The 24,776-nt window shown below is 38.3% G+C and overlaps 1 protein-coding gene across 4 annotated transcripts in view; it reads right to left on the minus strand.

The window, feature by feature from the left end:
* Positions 1-24,776, minus strand: part of RSU1 (Ras suppressor protein 1) — a 103,092-nt gene that overhangs the window by 43,808 nt on the left and 34,508 nt on the right. For all 4 annotated transcript variants that reach the window (XM_086859082.1, XM_086859093.1, XM_086859101.1 and 1 more), the window contains one exon: positions 17,696-17,828. In XM_086859082.1, coding sequence (XP_086715208.1) covers positions 17,696-17,828 — 133 coding nt within the window. The remainder of the gene's footprint in view (positions 1-17,695; positions 17,829-24,776) is intronic.

The following is a 24,776-nucleotide window of genomic DNA, read 5'->3' on the forward strand; positions in this document are numbered from 1 at the left end:
AGAAAAATTTCCAGTATAATGTCATAATAAAATGGGTAAGAAAATGTATTGAAGCAAGACATAAGAATAGAGCAGTTCATCTAGACTGCAACCAGTTATGAATAATTTTAATAAATATGCAAAGACTACATTCTGCCACATCAAACAGCTAGTCAGTTGTAAACCTACAATACATTTTTAGGCTATAGTATGTGTGTATCTAGAATTACATAATTAATGATGAGCCTCATGAATACAGTCATTTGAATTCTACAATATCTACATTTTGCATCAGTTCATCCCACAATTCATTTTGATAATATCAGATATTTTACCTATGAATATTATTTTTACAAATTTATTTTCAACACAATTTTTTTAAAATTGAATGTCAACAGACTTCTGCACTTCAATGCCCATTGTTTCCTAAATCTATCCTTCTAGTAAAGAATGAATTGGAACTGAGTTAATGGATGCATTTACTGAACAATAGGTAATTTCAGCACTAAACCAAATACTTACAGGAAAGTGGAAGAATAGTTATGAACAGGGGAGTGTGTAGAGACACATATACCACGAGCATATAAACCTTTTAAAAGTCTACCTCTATCCTCTTAAGAGAAACACAGGAGGTGTTTCACCTCATCTTAATCCAGACTCCTTACTTTTCCAATACATATCCTCTTCAGTGCTCATATATATATTCCCGTGCCGATGTACAAATACTAGAGTGGAAGCAGCCTTTCTGATTCCCAGCTCCATTGTCTGTGAAACATATGGAGAGGAAGACTTGGTGTGAAATACATCCTAGCATTATCTAATATCACAAATCAATCCTTTACAGGGAAAAAAGAATTTAACTAATGTTCGCCCTTGATACAAGGGCCTCATTTTCTTACACATAAATGCTAATGCCTTCTTCAGTGCAGAAATAATGAAAGCGACTCACACTGCTTACTTTGTGAACACAGGTAAACCTGACTCTAGCAAACCACGTTTCAGAGTATTAAAACTAAACATTAAGCTTAATGAAGCAATGAAACTAAGTTGATGAATAATTGTACAGATTAGTGGATACAGGATTTGCCAAGCAAAGGGAATTTGAAGTTTCAATTACCATTCTTAACACCATAAGCCACAGAATACCTGGCATTTATATGCTGATAAACAAATACTACTGAAAATACTTAAGAAGCAACCATCAGTATAGCCATAACTCAGTGGGAATCCCAACACAACACCAATATTTAAAAGGCCAATGTTTATCTTTGCAAACTGAAGTGTCAAAATATTTATTGATTGCTCAAGTCACTGTCACTAGTCTAATACGATGCATCTGTGGGTTTCAGGTCAGTTGATAAGAACCTTTACCTGCAAACCCTCCTCCATTAAACAATGTGGGAGGTAAAGATTATTGCAATACTTAAACATGTATTTGCTCCATCCAAAGCTATGAATCTATGCAGTGAATCACTTAGAATTGATACACCATTAGAAGCCAGATTTTGACCACAGGCACACCTGAATCTCTAGGGCAATCTAGTTGGTATTATTAAGTACAGGACTGTACTTAAGAGGAAATCAGGAAAAATCTACTTGTCTGGATGAGATTAAAATCTCATTATAGCATGCATCTACAGAATATATCGTAAAACTGAAGCAAAAAGTAAGCAAATTCATCAAAACCTAAATTGTGAAATGCCAAACTGAATGGGCAAGAATTCCATCTGCAGAAAGAAGCTATTTTGTTTCAACTCCCAGAGTGAAACTACAAATTAAAGTCAATCAACAAACAAAGAAAAAGTAGTTGATATTACTAATTAAAAAACAACAAATAAGCAAAATAGCTCAGTGAAGAAATTTCTAGGTAATATAGCATATGTACCAGTCTGTAAAACTGTTTTTGAACCACCTCCCCTAGTTATACTGAAAGTATCATACCACAGGCCACCTCCGACGCATCAGGTCAGGTAGAGCAAGTATCCAAATACACCAAACAGAATTCACCCTAATAGCTTCCAATAAAAATACAAGGTACAAGAAACAAGCTCATGAAAACAAAAACATCATCTGTCCCTCATGTTCTCCATATTACTGATTAGAGCAGCTCTTTTTCCATCAGTGGTAAGTCACATGGAAGGGGCTGTGGGATCTTGAACCTAAACTCTGCTTGACCTCTGTGTGCTGAAGAGTAGACCTTTATGCCTTTTTATCTATGGCACTCAAAAAAAATCCTGGTGAAGTTATGGAAAACAAAGCCCTGGCTAGGTAGATTTCACAGTGGGAATGAAGTGAAGCAAGTTCCCAGTGAAGGGAACAAACAGAACCGTGTGCTCCAACGCTGATCTGCCACTGAATGGCTGATTTCTTACCAGCCATCTGATCTGCCAGTTCTCCACAGCAAAATCCATGTACACCTTTGTCTACTGGCACAGTTTTCGGGAGGTTATGGTCCTAAGGGGAAGACAGCATGTTTTGAGATCTTTGAAAAGTTACTAAAGCTACACATGAGATGTGTGTGTCTGTGGCAGACATGGAACTGGGATTCTATCTTACAGATACCTTTCCAATTTATAGAAGGGCTCAAAACTCAAATGCCCACTTACTATCCATCCAGCAGATGCTTCCAAATTTACTCTAGGAGTACTCTGAACTATATAAGCATTTCAAGCAAGTCTCCTTGGGCACTGTCCAAATCCACCCTGCCTTTAATCCACAGAATTTAACAGTTCTTTTAACTGTAGTTTTAGTTTTTTTAGACAAAAAGCTGTCCCAAATGTGGACCAGTCCAAAACTCAGTCTGCCTTAAAATCAAGACCAGAGAAGATTGGTCCTTTCTATTCTGAATGTAAATACTACTGAGTAGCAGCCACATAAATAGTACACAGAGATGTTTAGTTATTTTGATACGTTAATGACAAATACAACAGCTTAGAAATTCCATGTTTCATTATAGATTTTTCCCAAGAATAAGAAGATAAAAATCTACTCTTCAAGAAAGATTCACGCAGATGAAACTGTGAGTAGACTAGCAAAGAAAGTTAAAGAAAACATGCAGCTGCAGTCAGATTTTAGCATTGACAATTGGATGTTTTCAGCATGTTTTAAAACCACCAGACTTTTAAAGCTGTATCTAGAAGAGAAGTAAGAGAACTGTATCTAGTTGCCTTACACCTTACATACACACCAAAGTGAACAGCCCACAGCAACCATTTTCAGCCATAATTCACTTGAACTGGAATCAAACCAGGCAGGCAAACATTAAAGGCTACAAGACAGCAGAATTTCTGTAAGCAGCTCACCCCACAGGCAGCCTTATTTTCAGTCACACTTAGGACCTCAAACACAGAAAAACATAATGCTAAAGTTAAATATGTTTCTCCTGGAAAAGCACGCACTGAGTGGAATGGGGAACAGTAGGGTTTCTTTTGTATTGTCACAGTTCTGCATCACTTGGTAGCAATCCAGAAACATCCTTTCTGGTTATTAACACAGAATAAATTCAATCTCCCCTCAGTTATTTTATTGTTACACAAAACATATAAAAATTACCTACAAGAATTCCATTAATGAGATTTGCGTATTTTCAGCATCACTAGATTCATGTGAAACACAGGCTGTTGGAACTTTCTCCCTCCCCTATTTTCTGAACACAAGAAAAATCCAGACTTCTGATTAGCTTACTAATGCTGGGTGGAATTAATTTTTAGTTCTTAAAAGCACTTGTGTTCTCTTCATAGGAGGTTTGCTTCATTGGTGCATGAAGCAGACTCAGGTTCTCCTCCTCGTGCCTTTGGAGACGTGATGTAACCAGCCCCTGGAGCTTAAACCTGCTTCAGCTGGGCCATCACTGCTCTCTGGGCTAGTGCTGGCTGTCAGGAACTGAGTTCAAAGAGGTAATTCACACTAGAACTGCCAAAAAAAGTTTCCTGCTGTATCAGCCCCTGAACACCTTTGTTTCATGGCCACGTAAGAGCCAGCAACAGCTGGGGCACACAGGAGCCTGGCATCAGCAACAGTGGTGCCCAAGGACCCAGCCCTTCCCCTCTGCACCTCGAGAGCACGGCTCAGTTATTTGGTGAGCTGCCTCAGTCCCTGCGGTGCTCAGGGACCATAGGGACAACCTAAAGTGATGCCTTGCTCTTGTGACTGCTTGACTCACACATATATATATATATATTTATATTTATATTTATATTTATATAAAAGTATGTATGTATGTATATTTGTATAAAAATAATAAGAAGAAAAGTCCTGCACTAAAGGTAACAATTGTGTCACAGTCATGAGTATTTTAATGAAAATGCAAGCAGAACCTCTGACTCTAGCAGTAAATGCAATACACAAGTGTCAAAAGCATGTAGTCTTGAATGATCTTTTACATGCCACTTTGTTCACCCTATTAATATGCTAGTTGTTTCTTTGATTTATCTGATAATAAATTTTTTATGACTAGTGTGTCTCATAAAAATTGCTCTGGTGCTGACTACTTTGATTAATAAGACCAAAGAATCGAAACTGTCAGAAATTCATGGGCAAGAGTAAATTACTGCCAAACATAGATTAGATATTCCATAAAATATAGACTAAAAAAGGTTGATTTGGTAATTTTATCTTGCATCAATTTGCTTGATATAATTTATATTCAGGATCATCACTGTCATTCCTTGCATACCTTTTTAAAGTCAACAATAGTGTAAATCTGAATTTTGGAGAAATAAGCAGAAGACAGAACATCCCACTACCCAAAACTCACATTTGGAATTTAGCTTGGAAATTATATCCAGTTGAAAGGTGACTGGAACATGCAGGAGCTCAGGACCTCTGGACAATAAACCAATATGATTTTGCAGAAGCCATCCATTGTTTACATTACATACTTACTTACATATTCTAAAACTACTGTTCACACGATCACACATCTTTTCATTGGTGTCCCTGTCCTGTCCACACACTCTACACCCACCCCTCAGGGCACAGGATTGGTTACAGTCCAGCTGTTCAACCACCCTCTGTTAGCTGGCTCTTGTGGTCCTGTTTTCTTGTTTTTCAGCCTCTTTCTCATTTTCAAAACAGCTTGTGTCTCAGCAACCTTGAGAAATTTCAGAGCGTCTGATAACAAACCCTAAATATGGGTTGGCTGGAGCACATCATGGCTCAAGCTGTTCAGATACATTGCTACAAGAACCCATGTTCTAAGAGCTGCACCTTTTAAAAGCAAAATCCCTTTTACACTAAGAATCAAAACTGATAGACATATATTCATGCCTAAAGCCTATTCTAAAACTGTGATCTTTCTTCTTTGTAGGTAGCAGGTTCTTGCAACACATCTTTGAAGAGTTCTGGATCCTGCTCTCTTTCTTGTATAACCCCCGAAACATTAAATGTGCAGAAAGTACCACAAAATTAGATGCTGAAGCAGGTCAGAGGTAGCAATCTGGGTACACATGTGCATACAGATCAGGCATAAATTCTTCCTACCAAGAGGGACCACACCTACAGCACTGGGTGTTGGATTTGCTCCATTTACTTTGGCATATATTTACCACCCTGTGACAGCAATTTCGTGCAAGATGTGTCTTTGTAGGATTGAAAACCTACCTGATCAAGAATTTCTATACATAACCAAAAGGATTTAGGGAATCACTGTTCCACATTCAGTGAAACAAATGCTACTGTTTACATTTAGCACTGGAAACAGCTTCTTAAAACATATGGCAAAACTATGAAGAGGGCTAATATATTATTATTATTATTATTATTATTATTATTTTAGTGCATTTATTATTATAATAAATACGCTTTATTTATAAGTATTTGTGAAGCTGGAGCAAGTGAAATGGTCAGTATACTATGTAATTCTATTTACTGTTCATGCTCCTGTGCACTTCACTTTAGACTACAATTTCTTTTTCCAATCAAGTGTATTTTTAAATTCTTTTTCTAATTAAGTGTATTTTTTTTTCCTGGTGTATTTGATACAGATTTTCAGTACGTCAGATTTTGAGGGTTCAATAATTAAATTGGTTGGGTACAAAATAGAAACAAAAAAAGCCATTGCAAAGCTATAGTCAATAGGTTTTGCCTACACAGGACCTAAATTCGACTATCCCCAGATTTAACAGTAGGGCACTTGTTTGGTCCGAGGAAAGCATTGAAATGCAGGACTGAGAAATCCTGTGTCATATGTAGCAGAAGTTCTTGCTTTTTAGCCTATACTTTTCAAGAAGTTAATTTTTATGACAAGAATTTAAGTGAAATCTGATCATAACCATTTTCAACATTGTGTTTTATGTGTAAGGGGCTATAAAAGTGCATATAAATGGTATGACAGTGATACCTGCAAAAATAAAATCATGGCTTTTAAGAAGTTTGTCATAGCTTGTATTACAAATGGCTACAGCAAATTACACCGGAATAATTCCAGCCTCAGCCTTCCACTGAATAAATGGCTGATAAAGGCAATCATAAAATTAGAGACGCCTCTCCATCTAGCTGATAGCCCTCACCAGAAGGGTAAAAAAATTGCCAAAGATCACACAAAACCCTGAAATAATGTGAAACTGAAGGAAGAAACTGGAGTTCAATAAAAACCAGCATGCAATAAAACAGATATGACTGCATAGAGAATAGAAATTGCAGACATATCTGCTTGATTATAAAAGCGCCACTTTTTAATTTATTTCTCAAATAAAACCAGCAAATGTGGGCAGTAACTCTTCTTGTTTGGTTATAAAGAACCAATCTGAAGAAGAAAACAAGAAAGCAAATAAACTGAATTTTTAAGATTATAAAGGGTTAAGATACCACTACTTACTGTTAGCTGCACCACTTTACCAGAAACCCCTTATTATGTGGAAAACCGATGTTTTCCACATTAGTCCTCAACTAGTATTGTTCTGTCTGCCATTTCCAATCTATTTTTTGTCCTCTTGCTGTCTCAAGGATTTTCTTTAAAATGCTCTATTTTTTTTCATCTAATGTGAAGTCCAAATTCTGTTCCCTGCAATACTGTCTCCAACAGGCAAAAAAACCCCCACAAAACAAAACCAGCAAACCAAAAAAACCCCCAAAACAAAACAAAACCCCAAACAAAAAAATCAAGCAAGGAAACAAACCTCAAAACTCAAACCAGATAAAAGATTAAGTGAGTTACCCTCAGAGAGTATTAGTTGAATTTCTGAATTGCATGCATTTTGGTCACAATGCCTTTGGTTAGTAACAACGGCCCCCAGAAATGTTGAGAAAACCCCTTGAATCCATTGGAGATGATGAACTCACCAGGCCCACAGCAGTCAGAGCAGCAGAACACACTACTGCATACAAGGCTGTACAACTGTGGCAGTTCTGGTAAAAATCTAAAATCAGGCAATAGAACGTCACCTTTGGATACTACACACAGTGTCTTAAAATCCATCATGGATCATACAACAACCTTCACACTGAGATGTTGCTCTATAACACATTGTCCCAGAAAGTATCCTGAGGCAACTGGAGGACAATACAAGAAAAATGAATATGTTACTTGCCCTGGAAGCTTGCCCTACTAAGTTGTACCTTGCTTTGCTTTCCTTTCCTTATCTGCTTGGCTTCTGCTCTCAAATAATCGAGGTGTCTGTGTTTAAACACATTTTTAACATACCTTTAATACTACTGACACCAGAATGAATTCAGCATCAGCCCCAGCTGATGTCAGATTAGTGAGTATGGTAATAAGAACTCACTACTTACCACATCAGCTGGGGCTGGTGCTGAATTCAGTCAAACCTTTCATATGTAACACTGAACTGTGAGCTGACAGCGCACTTTGATTATATTATATCCCTTAAAATGTTTTTCAGTGCTAACTACATTCTGGAAAGATGTACTTACTTGTTTTTATCTCCTCCTGTAATCCTAACCACACCATGTGGTATATTTTGCATATCTTATTCACAGATACGTAATTCTTCTTTGAGCTGCTTTAAAATACACTGTGTACAGGCAAAGTTCGTTAAATGACCCAGGACAGCCCATACCTTCACTGCTATCTTTCATCACCTTCCAGGTCAACAAAAATAACTGTGTATTTGCTTCCAAATACCTGAGGAGAACATTTAATGACTCAGGTCAGATCTCTGTGGAGCTCATCAGAAACATTCTCTTTGGTAATTGTCTCCCAAGACCTATCAGGGAGTTGATAATTCTTCTTAGTGTTTTATTGAAATTATGCAGTGCTCATTTTGTAATGACAATGTTGTGTAGCTGTACAAGCTAAATGCCTCACAAAATTCTATGGTTAAAGAGTTGCCTCGACCAACCAAATTTATAATATTTATAATATTCAATATTTCTTTAGAAAGAAGCTCTTGAAATCATAGTCATACTTTAAAGCTTGTTAATGACATTCATATTACAGTCACTTTCTTTATATCATGACTAGTAGAACCCCACATCTTTTTCTCACTATTTAATCCAGAATTAATTTCAGAATAAACTAGTTCAAAATAACACAATTTGGTCTATTTGCCTTCCTCGATGCTGGAAAGATACTAGTACTTCTGTCACTTTTTGGGTCTTTCACTGACACTAATTTAATTAAGACAGAACTTTGCTGAGTCCAGACTCAGTCAAGTTTTCTAAACCTTCTGGGTGCATGCTCAGAGGCTTGGATGTAGAAAACCATTTCTCACAACAAAATTGTTGGTCAAGCTTCTACTTGAGGGACTGAAAAATAACTCATCTTCCCTAAATTATCACCCAGCTTGCACTGAACAGAAGCATATCAGAACATGATTTCCCTTCCCTCGTCATTATTAATAATCTATCATAGCTCAGAAAAGGGCCCATTTAGTTTCCAAGATTTATCATAATTAGATAGTTAGAAGCAGTCTCTCCAATGGCTAAGAGGCTAACAAGATAGCTCCCACTTTGGATTGGCCCTCTTTCCCATTACAGAAACTTGTTTCCATCTCCTCTGTCATTTTTCCTGCCCAAGGTGGCAATTGCCTGCAGTTGCTCATCTCACTCTTTGCTTGCCTGCTTAGACCCCACAGTTCTAGGGGGTCTAAGAACCTGTTCTCTAGGCCAGGTCCTTGATCCTGTTGCTTACCAATTTCTTTCTAGTACACCTCTACTTGTTATTCATTTTGGATTTATCATTATTACCATTGACTTTTTAACTCGGCTACCGATCTTGCATTGCACTATGCAAACAACTTTATGTTGTTTCCATACTCAAATCATGTACCCTACTACTGTTTCCCTAGCTTTGGTTTCATGAAGTCCTCAGCTTTGGCATTTAACTCACTTCACTGCAATTTCACTTCCAACATAGCTCCAGACATCTGCCCCAGTGACATAAACCCTGGGTTATCATCCTTGACATGGTAAATGGATTACTGCATAATATTCTAAACTTATATGAAGTTCATATCAAAGGGAATAGGCAGTATCAGTAGTTACACCGATATTTATATGTGCAGTATCTGTATCTGTCAGATATATCAGGGATAGCTTTGGTTTTATTACATATCCATCTTAGCAATATATAAACAAAAATATACAGACACAGTGTTTTTATTGTTTATCTTTCAACATGGGTTCCAGTTAGCACTTCTTTAGGGAAGAGCCAGAGATTTGCATGTAAATGTTGTCTAAAGATGTCAAGACTCTGAGTCATCTATTTTCTCTGTTGGAAATAATGTACTAATATATTTATCAATTTTTAAAATACAGCCAATAAATACAACATGTTGTTGGAATACAAATCAGCATTTTCATATAAAATATACAGTACCATGTCTTCAATACAACAGAAGCAACAAAAATGACATTTTTATATTTCCCCACATCAGGTTAATAATAGACTTTTATTGGTAAATTTAATTTTTTTTACTGGTATGTGATCAAAATGTGTGAATCAAGACTATTAAGACTTGTTTACATCTCAGCTATGATGGATCTTCCTTCTTGCCATCCTTTGAGAGAAGTTTAATTAGTCATGAGCTCATTTTCACAAGAGATGTGGCATCTCAGAGACTCCTACCCAACACAGATCACTTCGGTCATGTTTTTTCCACTACCTTTACCCAGTCTTTGAAACCATGCTAAAATAAATGAGGTCACAGCTACCACTGGCACAGATGTTCCGTCCATGTCAGGGGTCAACTGGTAAAGATACCAGGCTAAAAAGTCACTGAAATATTTAAGTGAGCTCCAGCAATGGAATGTTGCACACACAACACCACCTTATTTCTTGTACAGGCCCAGGACAGTCACAGAGTGCAAATGAGATGGGAAAAAGAAGTCGTCACTACTGGTGCATGCTATGAGTGCATGAACATGAACATGAGCATGAGCAGTCCCTCCAGGAGGGTGAGAATACTGATTCTAGAAGTATTTGTAGAGCTGCATCCAAGAGAAAACTAATGCATTAAGACTTCTATTCCACTGTCCTGGTTCTGTCTGGGGTATAGTTAATTTTCTCCCTAGTATCTGGTACAGTGCAGTGTTTTGGATGCAGGATGAGAACAATGATGGTAGCACCCTGATGTTTTGGTTGTTGCCGAGTAGTGCTTGCACTGAGCCAAGGACTTTTCAGGGTCTCATGCTCTGAAAGTGAGAAGCTGCACAACCTGGGACACAGAGCTGGGACACACCTAGGACAGCTGAACAAACTGGCCAAAAGGATATTCCAAACCATAGAACTGATGTTCTATGCCCAGTGTAGAAACTGGGAGGAGCTGGCCAAGAGGGACTGATTGCTGCTCAGGGATGGGCTCGGCCTTGGTCAGTGGGTAGTGAGCAATCATATTGTGCATCACTTGTTAGGGTTTACTATTCTCTTTGTTTTCATTACTATTACATTTTAATATCAGCAATATTATTATATGTACTTTGTTTCAATTATTCAATTGCTCTTAAGTCTTGCTGTTTCATTTCCTGATTCTCCTCTCCATGCCATAGGTTACAGAAGAAGGAGTGAACAGCTGTGTGCTTCTAAATTGCTTTTTGGGATGAAACCACTACATCCACAAACTACCAAAGAATACTAGAGACAAAAGCAAAGAAAAATATTTGGCATTTATTGTGACCCGTCTTTCTTAGCAAGAGGCAGGGTAGACTCACACTGTCCAAGTTCTTTAAATCTTTACTGACCTCTGTGAATCATACAAACAGCTAAGGTGTCTGACTGAGCACTGCTGAATCAGATCTATAGATGTTTCAAGCAACTGGTCTGTGTTCTTCTATATGATCTTTATTCCCCCAAGAAGTACAGAAACTAACCATTTGAAATTACATCTGAAATCAACTGTGCTCAGCTCTTTTTGGTACCATCACAAGATTAGACAATGACTGGGTAATTTAATTTTATTTAGAGATAGCCAAAGAAAAGAATTCTCTCTAGGTATCTCTACAGCCTAAGTGCAAAGAAAAATATTAGTATGATTTTCATAACCCTAAATGATTTTTCCTAATGAATATATAACTTATATAATAACAATTCTTAGGTTATGAAAAAAAATCAGTAATTATAAGCCACTGTACAAAACTGCCATACATGTTTATTTAAACAGGCTATTAAATGGACAAATATGCATAATTCTTCTTCATATTAACATAAAACAGAGCCTTGCCTCCTTTAGTTTAATGTCAGTGGCACTGTGCAGTTATCTTAATATATATGAGGGTGTCATCTGAATTTTTCACTGAAATATCAGATGTGAATCCAAGATCTGCCTACATCACAGACACGCTGTCCTCTGCCACAAGTAATCATGTCATGAACTCCTGCCCAAGTGATCAGTGCTCACTGAAACAAGACTTTGGCCTTCATTTCTTCTGTTGGAAGACTATTTCTATCAGAAGGTTATTTATTACCTTGCTCCCTTAATAATTAGAGACCTTCCTTCAAATACACACCTGACCAGCTTATTTATATTTCTTCCTATGCCCACCATTTTTTAATGCCTTAAATGAAGTTTCTTCCTCCCCCTCTCCCTTCCAATGACAGCCATGACCTCTATTAGGCTGGACTTTGCTAAATAAATCAGGTACATTTTAAATTTCCTCTTCTTTCTTCATCCATTTCTCTATCCTATTATATTTCCACACTCTTCCTGCTCCTGCCTGAATTCATCTTTCATGAACATAATGACCACAACTGTGAAATATTTCCTTTTCTGTACTGGAAAATTTCCACTCTTTTAGCCAAGCTCTGGGGATTGTGTTTATCTCCCCCTCACTCCAGCATATCACACCGTGGCCTGCCTGTAACTAATACACACCCAAGCCTTCCTCTTTGTTTGCTAATTCTTACTGTGTGATATGCTGATTCTTTTCTATGCTGCTAGCTTTGCACCCATCAGCAAACTTAATTTAAACACTCCTGCTTTTTGTTCTAACATTAAAAAAAAATTGGATTCTTGGAGGTCATAGACAGTGCTGCACAAGTAACACCATTTCATGACTCTCCCTTTATATCAGTTCAACCTGATGATGCCTCCATATGAACTGCTGACAAATTCCCACCTTCTCAATGTGCTTCCCAAGAACCAACATATGGATTTTTCATGTTTGACCTCTTTTCCACTCTGTAAGAGGTGGCTTTACCGATTATCACCTTTACATCACTGGACAACACCAACCATGTAGATGGCTTAACTTAAACAGGCTCAGCAACTGTGGAACAAGATCACCAGTTATTTCAAAATACTATTTGTATTCCAGTGTAATACTCCGAGTATCTTGCCAGTTTCCTTGAGTTGTTAAAAATAAATCCTGAAATACTCTTCATTAATGTAACCCAGGAGAGGAATCTGTTCCTTCATGACCTGTGTCTGTTGCCCTGGAAGCAGCAGCTGCATAATAGTGGGGTTCAGCACAACAACTCATTCCCAAGAAGCTGGGGAGATTGTCTCTATACAGAGGGCTGAATCAAGAGTGGATTTTTCCACATTGTCACTGCCGATGAAATGGGGTTTTCAATTACAATGCTTAGCACAGATCAACCTGTCCGGGGAAACCTATGTTCCAATGCTGCCAAGTGATATATGCTCAGCACTGCATTTGTCAAATCATTTCCTCTGCTAAGAGTTCATGTGTCAGTCTTGAAAAAGGCTTGCTCTTCTACTACCTTTCCTGATGGAAATGTGAAAAGTGCAACTTACTTTCTTTCACAAAACATCTTGTTGAGCCTCTTGACTCCAAACTGACTGCCTTGTGGGGAAAATCTGCTTTCTAGAGACTTAAAAATGGTGTGACTGTTCTATCACAATGCTGTCCCGCTGGAATATGGAGTCAAACAGGGAAACTACAATCATTAGATAGATAAAGTGTTAAAAGGGGATTGCTGGGTTTAAGAACAGTTTAAAAATGCACTCAGGACACAGCAATTTCTTTTGTTTTAGCTGGGATTACTCTATCAGGTGTTGAAGTCTGCAATAGACTCTGCTGTGATAAAATCAAAATCACTGTTCTTCCTGTTACAAGCATGCAAAGAACAAGTTCCACATGAAGATGGATCAAGAGCACATGAATAATTCCAGAAATGTACCCAAAGAGCAGCTTTCTGGACTAACTTTGCTGTAAATACCAGCAGGCAAAAGCTCTCACTGGTACCAATTGCACATCTCAGTTTTATCTCATCTTAATCAAATCCCTGATTATTTTACATCAATCCTAAGGAACATAATAGAATTTTGTTCTCCATAGGAAGACTCATTGTTTTGAATAGGAGAATTCATTGTTTTCTTTCAAACATTTAAGTCTGTCTGCACTTATCTACGTACACTGTGACCACTAAATCACACAATACATCATCTCTGTCAGTATCCTAGACAGAGGAGATCCTCTGAGAATATGCTTACAACATAAAGGTCACTCTGAAAGTTGACTAAAGGCATGAATAAAAAATAAAACATTTAGTTAAGCCCTTTGAGGACACGAGGTTGCCATTATCCTTCACTGTTTAAGCAAGTCCTTCAACTGCTTTTCAACACTATTGTAACATCAGACAGAGAGTTTAATGGCAGTTCCTAAGTATATGTAGGATCAAAGCCAAAATTCAGCTTACTAAAGTTTCAGAAAGTTACACAGCAGTGAGAGATTAAGAACCATTATATACTTGGCAAACTGACCTATTTCCAAACGATGCTGTCACAAGATGATATGCGCAGTGGGCGTATTTTAGCCAACAAAAGCTAGCAAAGTGCCAAGAGCTGCTGAATTTCCTGTTAAGAATTAAGAGCCCCTCCACACACATTTTCCAGCACAATATATGGTCCATCTTTTTGTCAGCCCAAGTCTTCCTTGAAAAATTAGGGTTGAAAGAAATCAACCCAGGTACCATTTCTCATGAAAGGTAAGGAAATTAAAGGAAATGAAAGAAGCTACAAAGTAAGAAGAGCTGATCTGAGGGTCTCACTGGTTAACATGCTTCTAAAGTCAAGTGTAATTCCAGTTTTATACTTGGTGCGTGATTACCATGTAAAACAGGAGTGTGGAAATGTAAAAGTATGCAAGACAAATGACATTTTATCTTTAGACATAATCATCCCTCATGGGTGTCATCCCTACTTATCAATTAATCACTAGAGCATGAATATCCCAAGACAAGGCTAAAAATGGGATGTAATTTTTCACTAAATATGCTTGAAACAGCCAGTACATTTCACAAAGGAAAGAAGAGGTTTGTGATCTATTTGGTTGCTGCTTCCCAAGTGCAACCTCACAGAATCAGAATGGAGATCCCTGACACTGACTGCAATGATGGCTTGTGCCAGTCTTCAGGAGAAACCTCAAGGTTTATTTAGAAGACTGCAAGTGAGTAAGTGCATTGTCAGGACTTACTGAGTTACTCTGTGCTTTCTGGCTACGTTAGCAGCACTGAGCAAAGTTCTAGCCATCGCAAACACAAAATAAAATGTATTAGCATATCCCCCTTAGTGAAAATTTAATTCAGTGAGTCCCTGAAATTTGGCATTGTGATTGTATAAGCCTACCCTCACTGTCTTAGCTGGTCTAGACAATGTGAAACTTGTAGAAAAAACAGTCTGTATTACCAATCAGCTAGCAAAAACAATGGGCATAGGGAAACAAATCTCTGTCTCTCAAGCTCAAAATTCATCTGCCATACAGATGCATAGCTCTGGTTTATGAGAGTACATCTTCCAGTACCTGAAAGCAAACTTATTGGTCTGATGGTCAGCTGCTGATGTATATTCCATCTTCTTAGCGCTGCAAGTGAGGTCAGCTAAGCAACTTCCTATCCAATCATTAATTTAACTGTGCTGCTTTGCCTCACTGTAATAGTTAAGATGTCTGGATCTATCAAGTGTTGAAAGATGTTTTTATTTTGGTGGAATGAATAAAACACAAAAACACAAGAACTTGTGTTCTAACTTTACTTATTTAGATACCCACAGGGAAAAATACTAAATTCACATATCAACCTTGTAATGTTCTTAATAGAAAAAAAGACAACCTACCTGTTCAGAGGCTCTGAAAGAAAAAGGCACTTGAAGAAGCTGTATAGTCATTATTAGGAAAATATTAAAAATTCCACCACAATAGTTTTAATTTCTCCTGAGTGAACAGCTTATCTGCTTTTGTGCACAATAATGCTACCAGACCTGTTACCTAGACCATGCCACTGCTTTTGAGTTTTAACTCCTAAAATCAAATGCAAACAGAGGAATGTCTTTAGGACATGGCATCCCAGTAATCCTCAATCACATATTTAAAGAAAACTATAAATGAAAAGAACAATCTTTTTTCACTAGAAAAATCCATGAACTCTCTTTTTAGTAGGGGAAACAAGAAAAATCAAAACTCAAAAAAAGTTACTACTGGTTTTCTAACAGATTTACTGATACTTTTAATTACTGATTTAAATACAAAATGGTCATATGCTGAAAATCTAAAATTGACATCTAATTATTAACATCTCCATGCATTTGGTTTTCATCACTAATCTTTGAAAATTATGACACATTAATGTAATAAGCTTCTAAAATCAAAGCAGAAACCACGAATGAGCCACAGAAAGATTATTTGATTTTGATTTTTCTCCCTATTAATGACCAGAGTCTGATTCTGCTTACACCATTAACTATACAGGTTTCAATTATTTATTGTGGACAAAATCAAAATTAGCCCATTAGCCAATAAGACACTGCTGCACCTAGCAAAGAGTAAGACAACAAACATAATATGGCTAACTTAGAACAAAGAACAACAGCTGAGGAAACTGATGAATTACAGAACCTTTCTCATCAATTTTGATTACACAAGGAAAGATGCCAGAGCAGTTTAATCTACACATAGATGCACATTTTAATTTTTTTTCAAATTATAGGTACATAATTACAGCTTCCCCCCCACCCCATTCCCCACAACAGTATCAGTCAAATTCTCAAAACACCACTTCAGTCCTTAAAATTTTGCTATCTTCATGATGCCCAGAGTGTACCCTGACAGAAGTGCATGAGAGTCCCTAACCTACACTGCTCAGCAAACAGAAATATAAAATTAACAATATAAAGCAAAAGTACAAAACATTATCAAGGAAGTGAGATGCAGGTACACGATGAACAGTGGGGAGGGCTGCTCCAAGGAGATAGGCAGCTGCTTCCCTACACCATGACTGTAGTACAGAGTACTACTGCAAGAAGGGTGCTGCAGCCTACTTAAATCTATGAATAAATCTGTCTTGAGAACACGAATTACAGCATAAATATCAGCACCCTTCTGAGACATGCAATTCTTGCAACCACTCTCCCATCTGTGATTCTTTTCATTTAAAATTCTGTAAATGAAGAACAATAGTCTACAAAAGCTATCGTTGGGTCATTTAGTTTCATATAGAAATTTGCATTTCAGTTACTTAATTGGAATCACACAACTGTCACTTGTGAATACCCTTCTCTGGTAATTTTGTTCAGACAGCAACCATATAAAAGATTGTCAGAAATGCTTCTGAATTATTAAAATACAGTTTTTACATAAAGACAAAAATGCAAAAACTAGCTTTCTAATCCAGGTTGCACTGTTGTACTACCCACTGCTCCTAGGGAAACAGCATCAAGATTGTTGCTAGACACTGAAAAATAGCTTCCCATCTAAAGAATAACACTGAGATCTTTACTTAAAAAAATGTTACAATTTAGTGATTGATTAAAGATATTATTTCTTAAACCAATGGTCAGCATTTGTACATGGAATCTTGCAATAAAATGGAGAAGCCCAGCACACACATTTACACTGTAGAAGAAAGCACTAGTACTTGTATTTGATTTACTAAGCTTGTAGACTTTTACAAATTAGTCCAGATCAAACCAGGTTTGAAGTCTCTCAAAACATGACAACAGGCATCCAAAAACATTAACAAATATCTGTTTCAATCTACAAAGCTGTACTGAACATACCTAAAATTAGTACTTCTCAAAAGGCTTCTAATGCTTATTGTACATCTCTCATGTTACACAACAGCTCTTAGAAATAAAAAATGCAGGACAGTATCAAACAGTCTTTGTGCTTTCCTAACTTGTCTACATGACAGTTACCTTCTTCTTGGCAAAATTCCCTAATATAAATGTACAGGCTTGCATATTTGTCCTGAATACCAAGTTACTGCAAGTATTATGAAAGATGTGTGTAGCTGGTAACACTTTGACCAACACACTACAGGGAAAAAAACAAATAACACAGCTACAATACATAATGTAATACTTACTATTTATATGTTTCTGAACGAATGTATTCAAAAACATGAGATACTCCCAGCTGGAACTGATCAGCAATAGGGGTAACCCAGGGATTGTTCTCTGCTTTGAAGACTTGTTTTTGACCAGTCAAATCCAAATTACCTGAAAGATTAAACAAAACATCATATGAAAAATATTTGAAACATGAAAAATTTGAAAGAAATACCTTACTGTGAATGTAAAAACTTTTTATTCATTTCAGAGAGTGCAACTATAATAAAAGAAAATATTTCAGTCTTAGCCAAGAGGAATAGAAGGACATAGTAGTTCCTACCACAATGGATGCAGTTCCACTCTACTTGTTTCATTGCTGCTACACATTGCAAAGCAGGGTTGAACTCTGTCCACTTATTTATTAAATTAGTTTTGAGTGTGACTTGAAAATTCACCTGCTCACTATCTCCACTTATGATCTGCAGGAATGAAAGGAAAATGATTCTCTGGTAGAAGTCTGCTCTGCTGAAGCCTGGCATTGCAAAGCATCCTCAATCCCTGCTCCAAGGGCTTTTTACATTGCCAGTGCCCAGCATGTCATCTACACCAAGATGATCGCTCTGATCTGTGCTTAGAGTGACACACACTCACAAAAGCAGACAGACAACACCATTCTTGTAACATGGCAGTTTTACCTATTCTGTTGACAGAAATGTAAGGGATCTATCATGGGCTTGCTTGGGGGTTTTTTTGTTAATTTTGTAAAAGTTTACCACCCAAGCCCAAAACCAGCACATGCTTCACTGAAACTCCTCATGATATGGATACAAAGGGCTGAATTCCAGGACAGTCCAGCCATTGAAATATTTTGTGTTCTTTAAATTAAGAAATCTGTGGCGCACTTTCAATTTATTTTTGTGAATATTACCATGAAGAGAGGCCTACCCTTCCCCCATAAATCAACAATAACTAAACCACAATAATATAAAATAATCTTTAACTATGGGGAACAAAACAGAAAAATATTTAAAGGGTTCTGAAGACTGACTGAGCCAAGCTACTGGTGAAATCTGAAATCAACCTGATACCACAGCTTTCCAAAATGAAAGGGGCTGTACCAGTGCAGGCAAGTGGAGCTGCTGCAAGCCTTGGGCTCACTTTGGCTACACATTCTGCATGACAGCTAATCCTTGGCGTATTCCTCTCTGTAAAAGGGGTTAACACAATTAAAGACAGGCCATTATATAGTGTGAAAAGATGCCAAGCATCTCCTACCAGCCTATCACGAGTCACTGTTACCTTAACAAGCTCATCTGCCAGCTGTCTGTGGCAGGCTGGTCTGAGCCCGCAGCGGCAGGAGCATCCCCCACAGCCGTCAGTCAGGCAGCAGCCGCCCGCCGCCGCACGCTTCAGTGCACCTCGTCTGCTTTATTAAGGGACTCAGCAGCCCTGTTCTAACAAGGATCAGGAAAAAGGATTAAGTACTGTGACAAAGAGGACCTAATAAGCTAGAAAGCAGTGTGTCTAAATCTGTGCTGGCTGACGGCATGGGCTGGCGCTCTCGCCATCCAGATCTCACGCAGAAGCTGCTGGGGAAGCTAGCCAGAGTGGTGATCAGCCCTGACCCTCTGACCAGGGCTGCTGGGAAGATCATGTATCACTCTGGGGCTTGCTTTGCAATCTGGATTTCCCATTTTATTACCTGCAAAAAATCCTGGGTGCTGTTCTTCAAAACTACCAACACTGCAAGCACCCTGTAGGTGGGGCATCAAGGTAAAATGGTCAATCTGTGTACAGTAGTAATAAAACCAGCTAAAACTGGTAATAAAACCAGTTAAATTTGGGGAGGCAAGCTTAGCCCCATCACAGGTTAAGTTCAATGCTGCTCATAGGAATATCACATTTAGTCAAAATCTCAATTATCTGAGGTCTCAGCTGAAGCCTCTTGTCCCAAGCTGTGTCAGAAATTTACCATCCAGGGAAGGCTGCTGCATGTTTCCATTTCCACAGTACAGTGTGCCCACTTCTATTTCAAATACCACATGGCCCATTTAAATGTAATTAATTGTAATAATTACTACTCTATTACAGCCAAAGGAATCTTACAACAAAAACCAAGACTACTGAAGTAGAATAACTTGTAGGCCCCCAAGTCAATGTAATAGCTTTATTTTCCTCTGTCTTCTCTTTTTTCCCAAAACACACTGGAGGGCAGGTACAAATATTTCTTTTCACCTTCAGAGGGAAGCAGGGGCCTTAATTAATCTAATTACAGAGGAAACTGGGGCACACAAAAATTCAGCATCCACACCAAAATCCACCCCTCCCTGCCCAGGACGTCCTTCTGGGAGCCTTGCCAGCAGCAGCTGGCCTGGCAGCCCATCCCACCAGCCACCTAGAGCTGGAGTGAGAGCCTAGGGATTTTAAGTGAAGAATTTAATCAAGTGTGGTAGTGAGAAAAGGAACAACTTGTCTGTCCTCATGGCAAGCACCAGGTTCTCTGCAGGTGAGTGAAGGAGGGCTGCCCTACAGAAGACAGGAAGGACAGAGCAACCACTTCTTTAAAAACCTCCCTGTTTGATACCAAAATTTCCATCTGGAAATGAAGGGCAGAAATAGACAGAAAAATAAGCAGGATAAGAAGTTACAGGGAGAGTGTCCCACTGTTGGGAAGGTAGAATTAGAAAGAAATTATAAATATGACTCTTTAGCCAGAAAGGCTAAGGAAGAAATACAAATGAAAGCACGGTTCGAATAATTTAAAGAAACCGGTCTGGTATGCCAGAACACATTCTTTCCCCCCATAAAACTAAGCTAAGACCCCTCTCCCCAGCCTTATAAGGAAAGCTCTGAAGGACCCTGAGATAACTAAAAATATGCAAAAGCAGTGATTTCTATAGGTCGCACACAAATGTTACTATATTAGTATACTTAGGAAGATTGATCAGTAAAGGAACAGAATATTCAAAGGTATAGGTTATATAAGTAATTGTAAAGGAGAGCTCGGCCCTTTTTTCCCTGTCTCTCTCACTTCTGTTCTGTTACTCTCTTTCTATGCAATCTTAAGTCTTGAACTCATGTATTCATATTTTACCCCCTTTTGTATTGTTCTCTCCGAGCCTGCTTTGAGCTCTATCTGCAGGCTCATAGCAGGCTCTCTCTCTCCCCCACACCCTGAAATAAACTACTAACATCTAACTCAACTATAGAGGTCTCTGCCGTGTCTCGGACCGTCCACACCCCGCAGCGTCTCTTACATCCCACCTCATCAGAACTAGGTAAGAAATGGAGTCTAACCCTCCTGACACAAGGCAAGCCATTTGAGCACAAAGAAGCCACATAATTAAAAATGAGACAGAAGGGAAAAGTGTCTCTCCTGCATCACCATACAGTGCTTGGGGCCATATCCTGGTGTCCTTTCTGTGCTTACAGCTAAAAAAAATCCATGAATCAAGGGCATACATACCTAATTCTACTGTGGCTGCAGGACATCCAGGAGTCCCAAGCACACAGCCAGTCTCAGTAACATCTCAGAAACAGTATGTGCTGGGGTGGCCAAACACACAGGAGCACTGCATGGACCCTTCTGCTGCAGTGCACAAGACAAATCCAGCAGTGTGGAACAGACAATCACACCTGCCTGAAGCAATGGCTCTGGCACCAGGCTCGCCACAGGAGTGCTGAGCAACCAGACATGTGTCCCTATCCCCCAGCCCCAAAAGTCTCCTTGCCTAGGTCATTTTTTTATGGCAGCACCGTGTTAGAAAATGCTGCTATTTGACCCCTGCAGTACTAGAGCCAGGGAAAAAGCCATGGCAGATGCACCTTTATGCATATTGTCTAACCACAGCATCAGCAGAACACTGTCCCCAGGGCTTTCAGAAATTTATATACTGTTCTGCTACACGGATCACATCAAATCCCTCAGACACTTTTAGTAAGCAAAATACAGAATTACCTCTAGCAACATGCCAGCACTGAAGATTCAATCACAAAATATGTTATTGGTCACTGCTGTTTTGTTCTTTCCATACACATCTACCTATTAAAAAATATTTATAATTTCTGTAATTTGTCACAACTGTTTCATTAAAACTGTATTTCTTCATTATGGAATCAAAGTTCTTGCTATTTTGTCGTATTGAAAGAGATCAGCTCCACCAAAAGGCATCACAGTCATATGCCTCTGGTAAGGAGGAAGAACAGGTCATCCTCAAGGCTAGTAAGCACAGTCCCTTTCCTGGGGCACAAAAATGTTATTCAAATTATTTTTGAGTGCTTCTAAAATTATTCTAATAAATCATCAAAACTATATGTCCCAGAACCCCAGTTTAACATGCTTAAAGAACCTTCTAAGTCCAACTGGTACTTTTTTTACTCTATCTTGAGTAAATATAGACTTCCAAGTAGGAAGACTGCAAAGTGGACACTGCTGCTACCAGCAAGTGGACACTGAAAAGAGAACAGAATCTGAAAAAGTGAAGAGCAGAGATCTAACATCTGACTGCTGTGGATGACCTGCACAGAATGACAAAAGCCTTCTAAGAGGAGCCATCTGTGTGGTCTCAGAAATGCCTGATCTTGGCATTTTTATTTCTGTCTCACCACTCATTGTATCTAAAGATGATCTTGAATCCTTAAATTTGATAAGATCCCTGTGATTTAACTTCTTTGTTTACCCCACCTCAAAACCAAATTGCTCCTAATGCCCAACTGCTAAGCTGTGCAGACCTGAAAACTGTCTAATCCCCGAATCTCTTGTTAGCTGCCACCTGGGACCTACAGTAAATAGACCTACGCCAAAATCCTTGTAAGCTCAAGTGCAAAATCAAAGTGTGCACAATTTTAATTTTAATGTGTTCTAACTTAGGTCATCCATTAACAAAAAATACAATTTATCACTTCCTATACTCAGAGCATCGACAGCCATGGGCAGGCAGAAGGGCCACCTCATATGACAGTGGGTACACCTCATCCTGAGAGACATTTGAAGGATCAAAAGGCAGCTACACGCTCCTGTCTCAATGGATCTGTCCTGCACTTGAACTAAAAAAATTATCATTTATGATTCTTGTTATTTTCCTGCAGTACTGTTGAAATAAAAAGTGGTTTGTGTGAACATTCATGTTTTGCTCAAATGACTCCAAAGGTCAGAAAAGAGCTCATGATAGAAAATCAAGTACTGCCTCCCACAGTCATCTTTGCAGAGAGTGTCAGAGCCAGTAATCACTTTGGCCAAGGGTGCCTTGAGACCTCTCAGGCTACTCCTGTCCATTAGACCTAGCCTGCAAGCACCCCTTATATATACAGCTACAAGCCCCTCATCCTCTTGTGATGCATTCTATACAAATTGTGTAGTATTTACCCAATGGGTGTATATTGGAGGTCCAGTAAGGTATGACTAGTGTACCTAGGCATTACTTCAATACATACAAAAGGAAAACACAATGAACACAAAACTGGCTTGTCCTTTTCACTTGAATGCCCCCTGGCAACACTTTAAATACTTTCAAAAACTAAAAGGTGAAATTAAGTAATTAAACAACTGTGACATTTGAGAGCTGAACATTGGCATTCAGCATAAGAAACATGATCCTAGCTGTAAAATGCCAGATCAACGCTTCTTTGTAATGGTTTAAATTCATCCCCAGTGGAGCTTCATTAAAATCAATGGATATAATTTTTAGCCTGTATACTGTTGAGTTTCACATCTGTGTCCTGTTGATACTCTGACTCACCTCACAGTCTACCTCTGCTTCACTGACCTCAAGGAGAGTCCTCAAGCTGTAACACATCCCTTTTAGTGATTCCTCTTAAGACTGCAATTAAAACGTTCTTTCCCCTTACAACACAAAGGTCTTATTCTCTGTCGTACATATAACAGGAAGAACAAAATTAGTTTTAGTAATTTATTTAGATATAAATACCTTTGAATCCAGTTTTATTAAATGCTAAGTAAGGGATCAATCCGCTGCACTAAATTTAAACTTAGGCTGCATGTAAAAATATGTCTGTCCTGGCTTGTTTTAGACTTGCTTTACACTACAGGGCTTATAATTTTTATTACTTTTGTGGCAGTTGCTTTGTCTCAACAGAGATAGAGAGATTGCTTTAAGTGTGGGAGTGGAAGGAATATAATGCCTATTATGTCATAAAAAGGATACCAAAGCAATTAATTGTGAATGATGTCTTAATACCCAAGTAAAAAACCAAAACTATATATTCATTTCTATGCCACAAAGTATTACCAAAAGCCAATGATTTTTACCCCAATCTTAAGCACATGTAAGGCCATGCACCAGTAACTCATACAATTCCTATAAACAAGTAACATGATTTCTGCTTTGAAGACATAGCACTTTTGAAGGATTAGTAACAGAAGACAGTAGATTTAAACAGTATTTATAGAAGAGCAGTAAGACAACAGAGTGAAGTCTTATTGTACCTAAGTGCAGTGTGACTCAACCTCTTTGGAACCTGTAGAAATATTCATGGAAATATTCAGTATGATAAACAAATCTACATCTCCACAGCATATGTCAAAAATACAAATTTGCTTACTGATGAGCTCCCATGCACTAAGAGAGAACAACTAAGTTTAGTAAATCTAAACCTAGATTGAAATGCCTCCAAAAGATCAATCCCAGCAACACTTCCGCCCTCTTACCCCTACGTCCTTCTACTGGAGAAGGTCTAACAGTATCACTTCAAGTCACCAGCACTTCAGAGTACCCTAAAACAGCATTTGTGGTGGTTCTACATGATATGGGAAAAGGTTCAAGTGTCAGATAACAAGAAATCAGATTCAGTACATGCAAATAAATGAAATATTCCAGAGTATCCATCACACAAAAGCAGGCTGGGAATCTCCCCCTGGCTCCTTTCCTAACCCAACAGATGGGAACACCTGATATCTCCCCTGTGAGTGTTAGGAAGCCCCAAGGTAAGAGAAGGCTGAGGGAGCAATCTGAAAGCCAAACACTGAACCCTAAGTCCATCCTTGGTTTTGCAATTACTTCCAGGGAGTCAAAACAGGTTTTGCAAACATCACATGTTTTTCTTACAGCTTCTTAGATGTACATGATGGTTTCCAATAATGAGTTCAGAGATGAGACC

This window comes from Cyanistes caeruleus, chromosome 1 (assembly GCF_971803275.1).
Source record: "Cyanistes caeruleus chromosome 1, bCyaCae1.hap1.1, whole genome shotgun sequence".
Lineage (NCBI taxonomy): Eukaryota > Metazoa > Chordata > Aves > Passeriformes > Paridae > Cyanistes > Cyanistes caeruleus.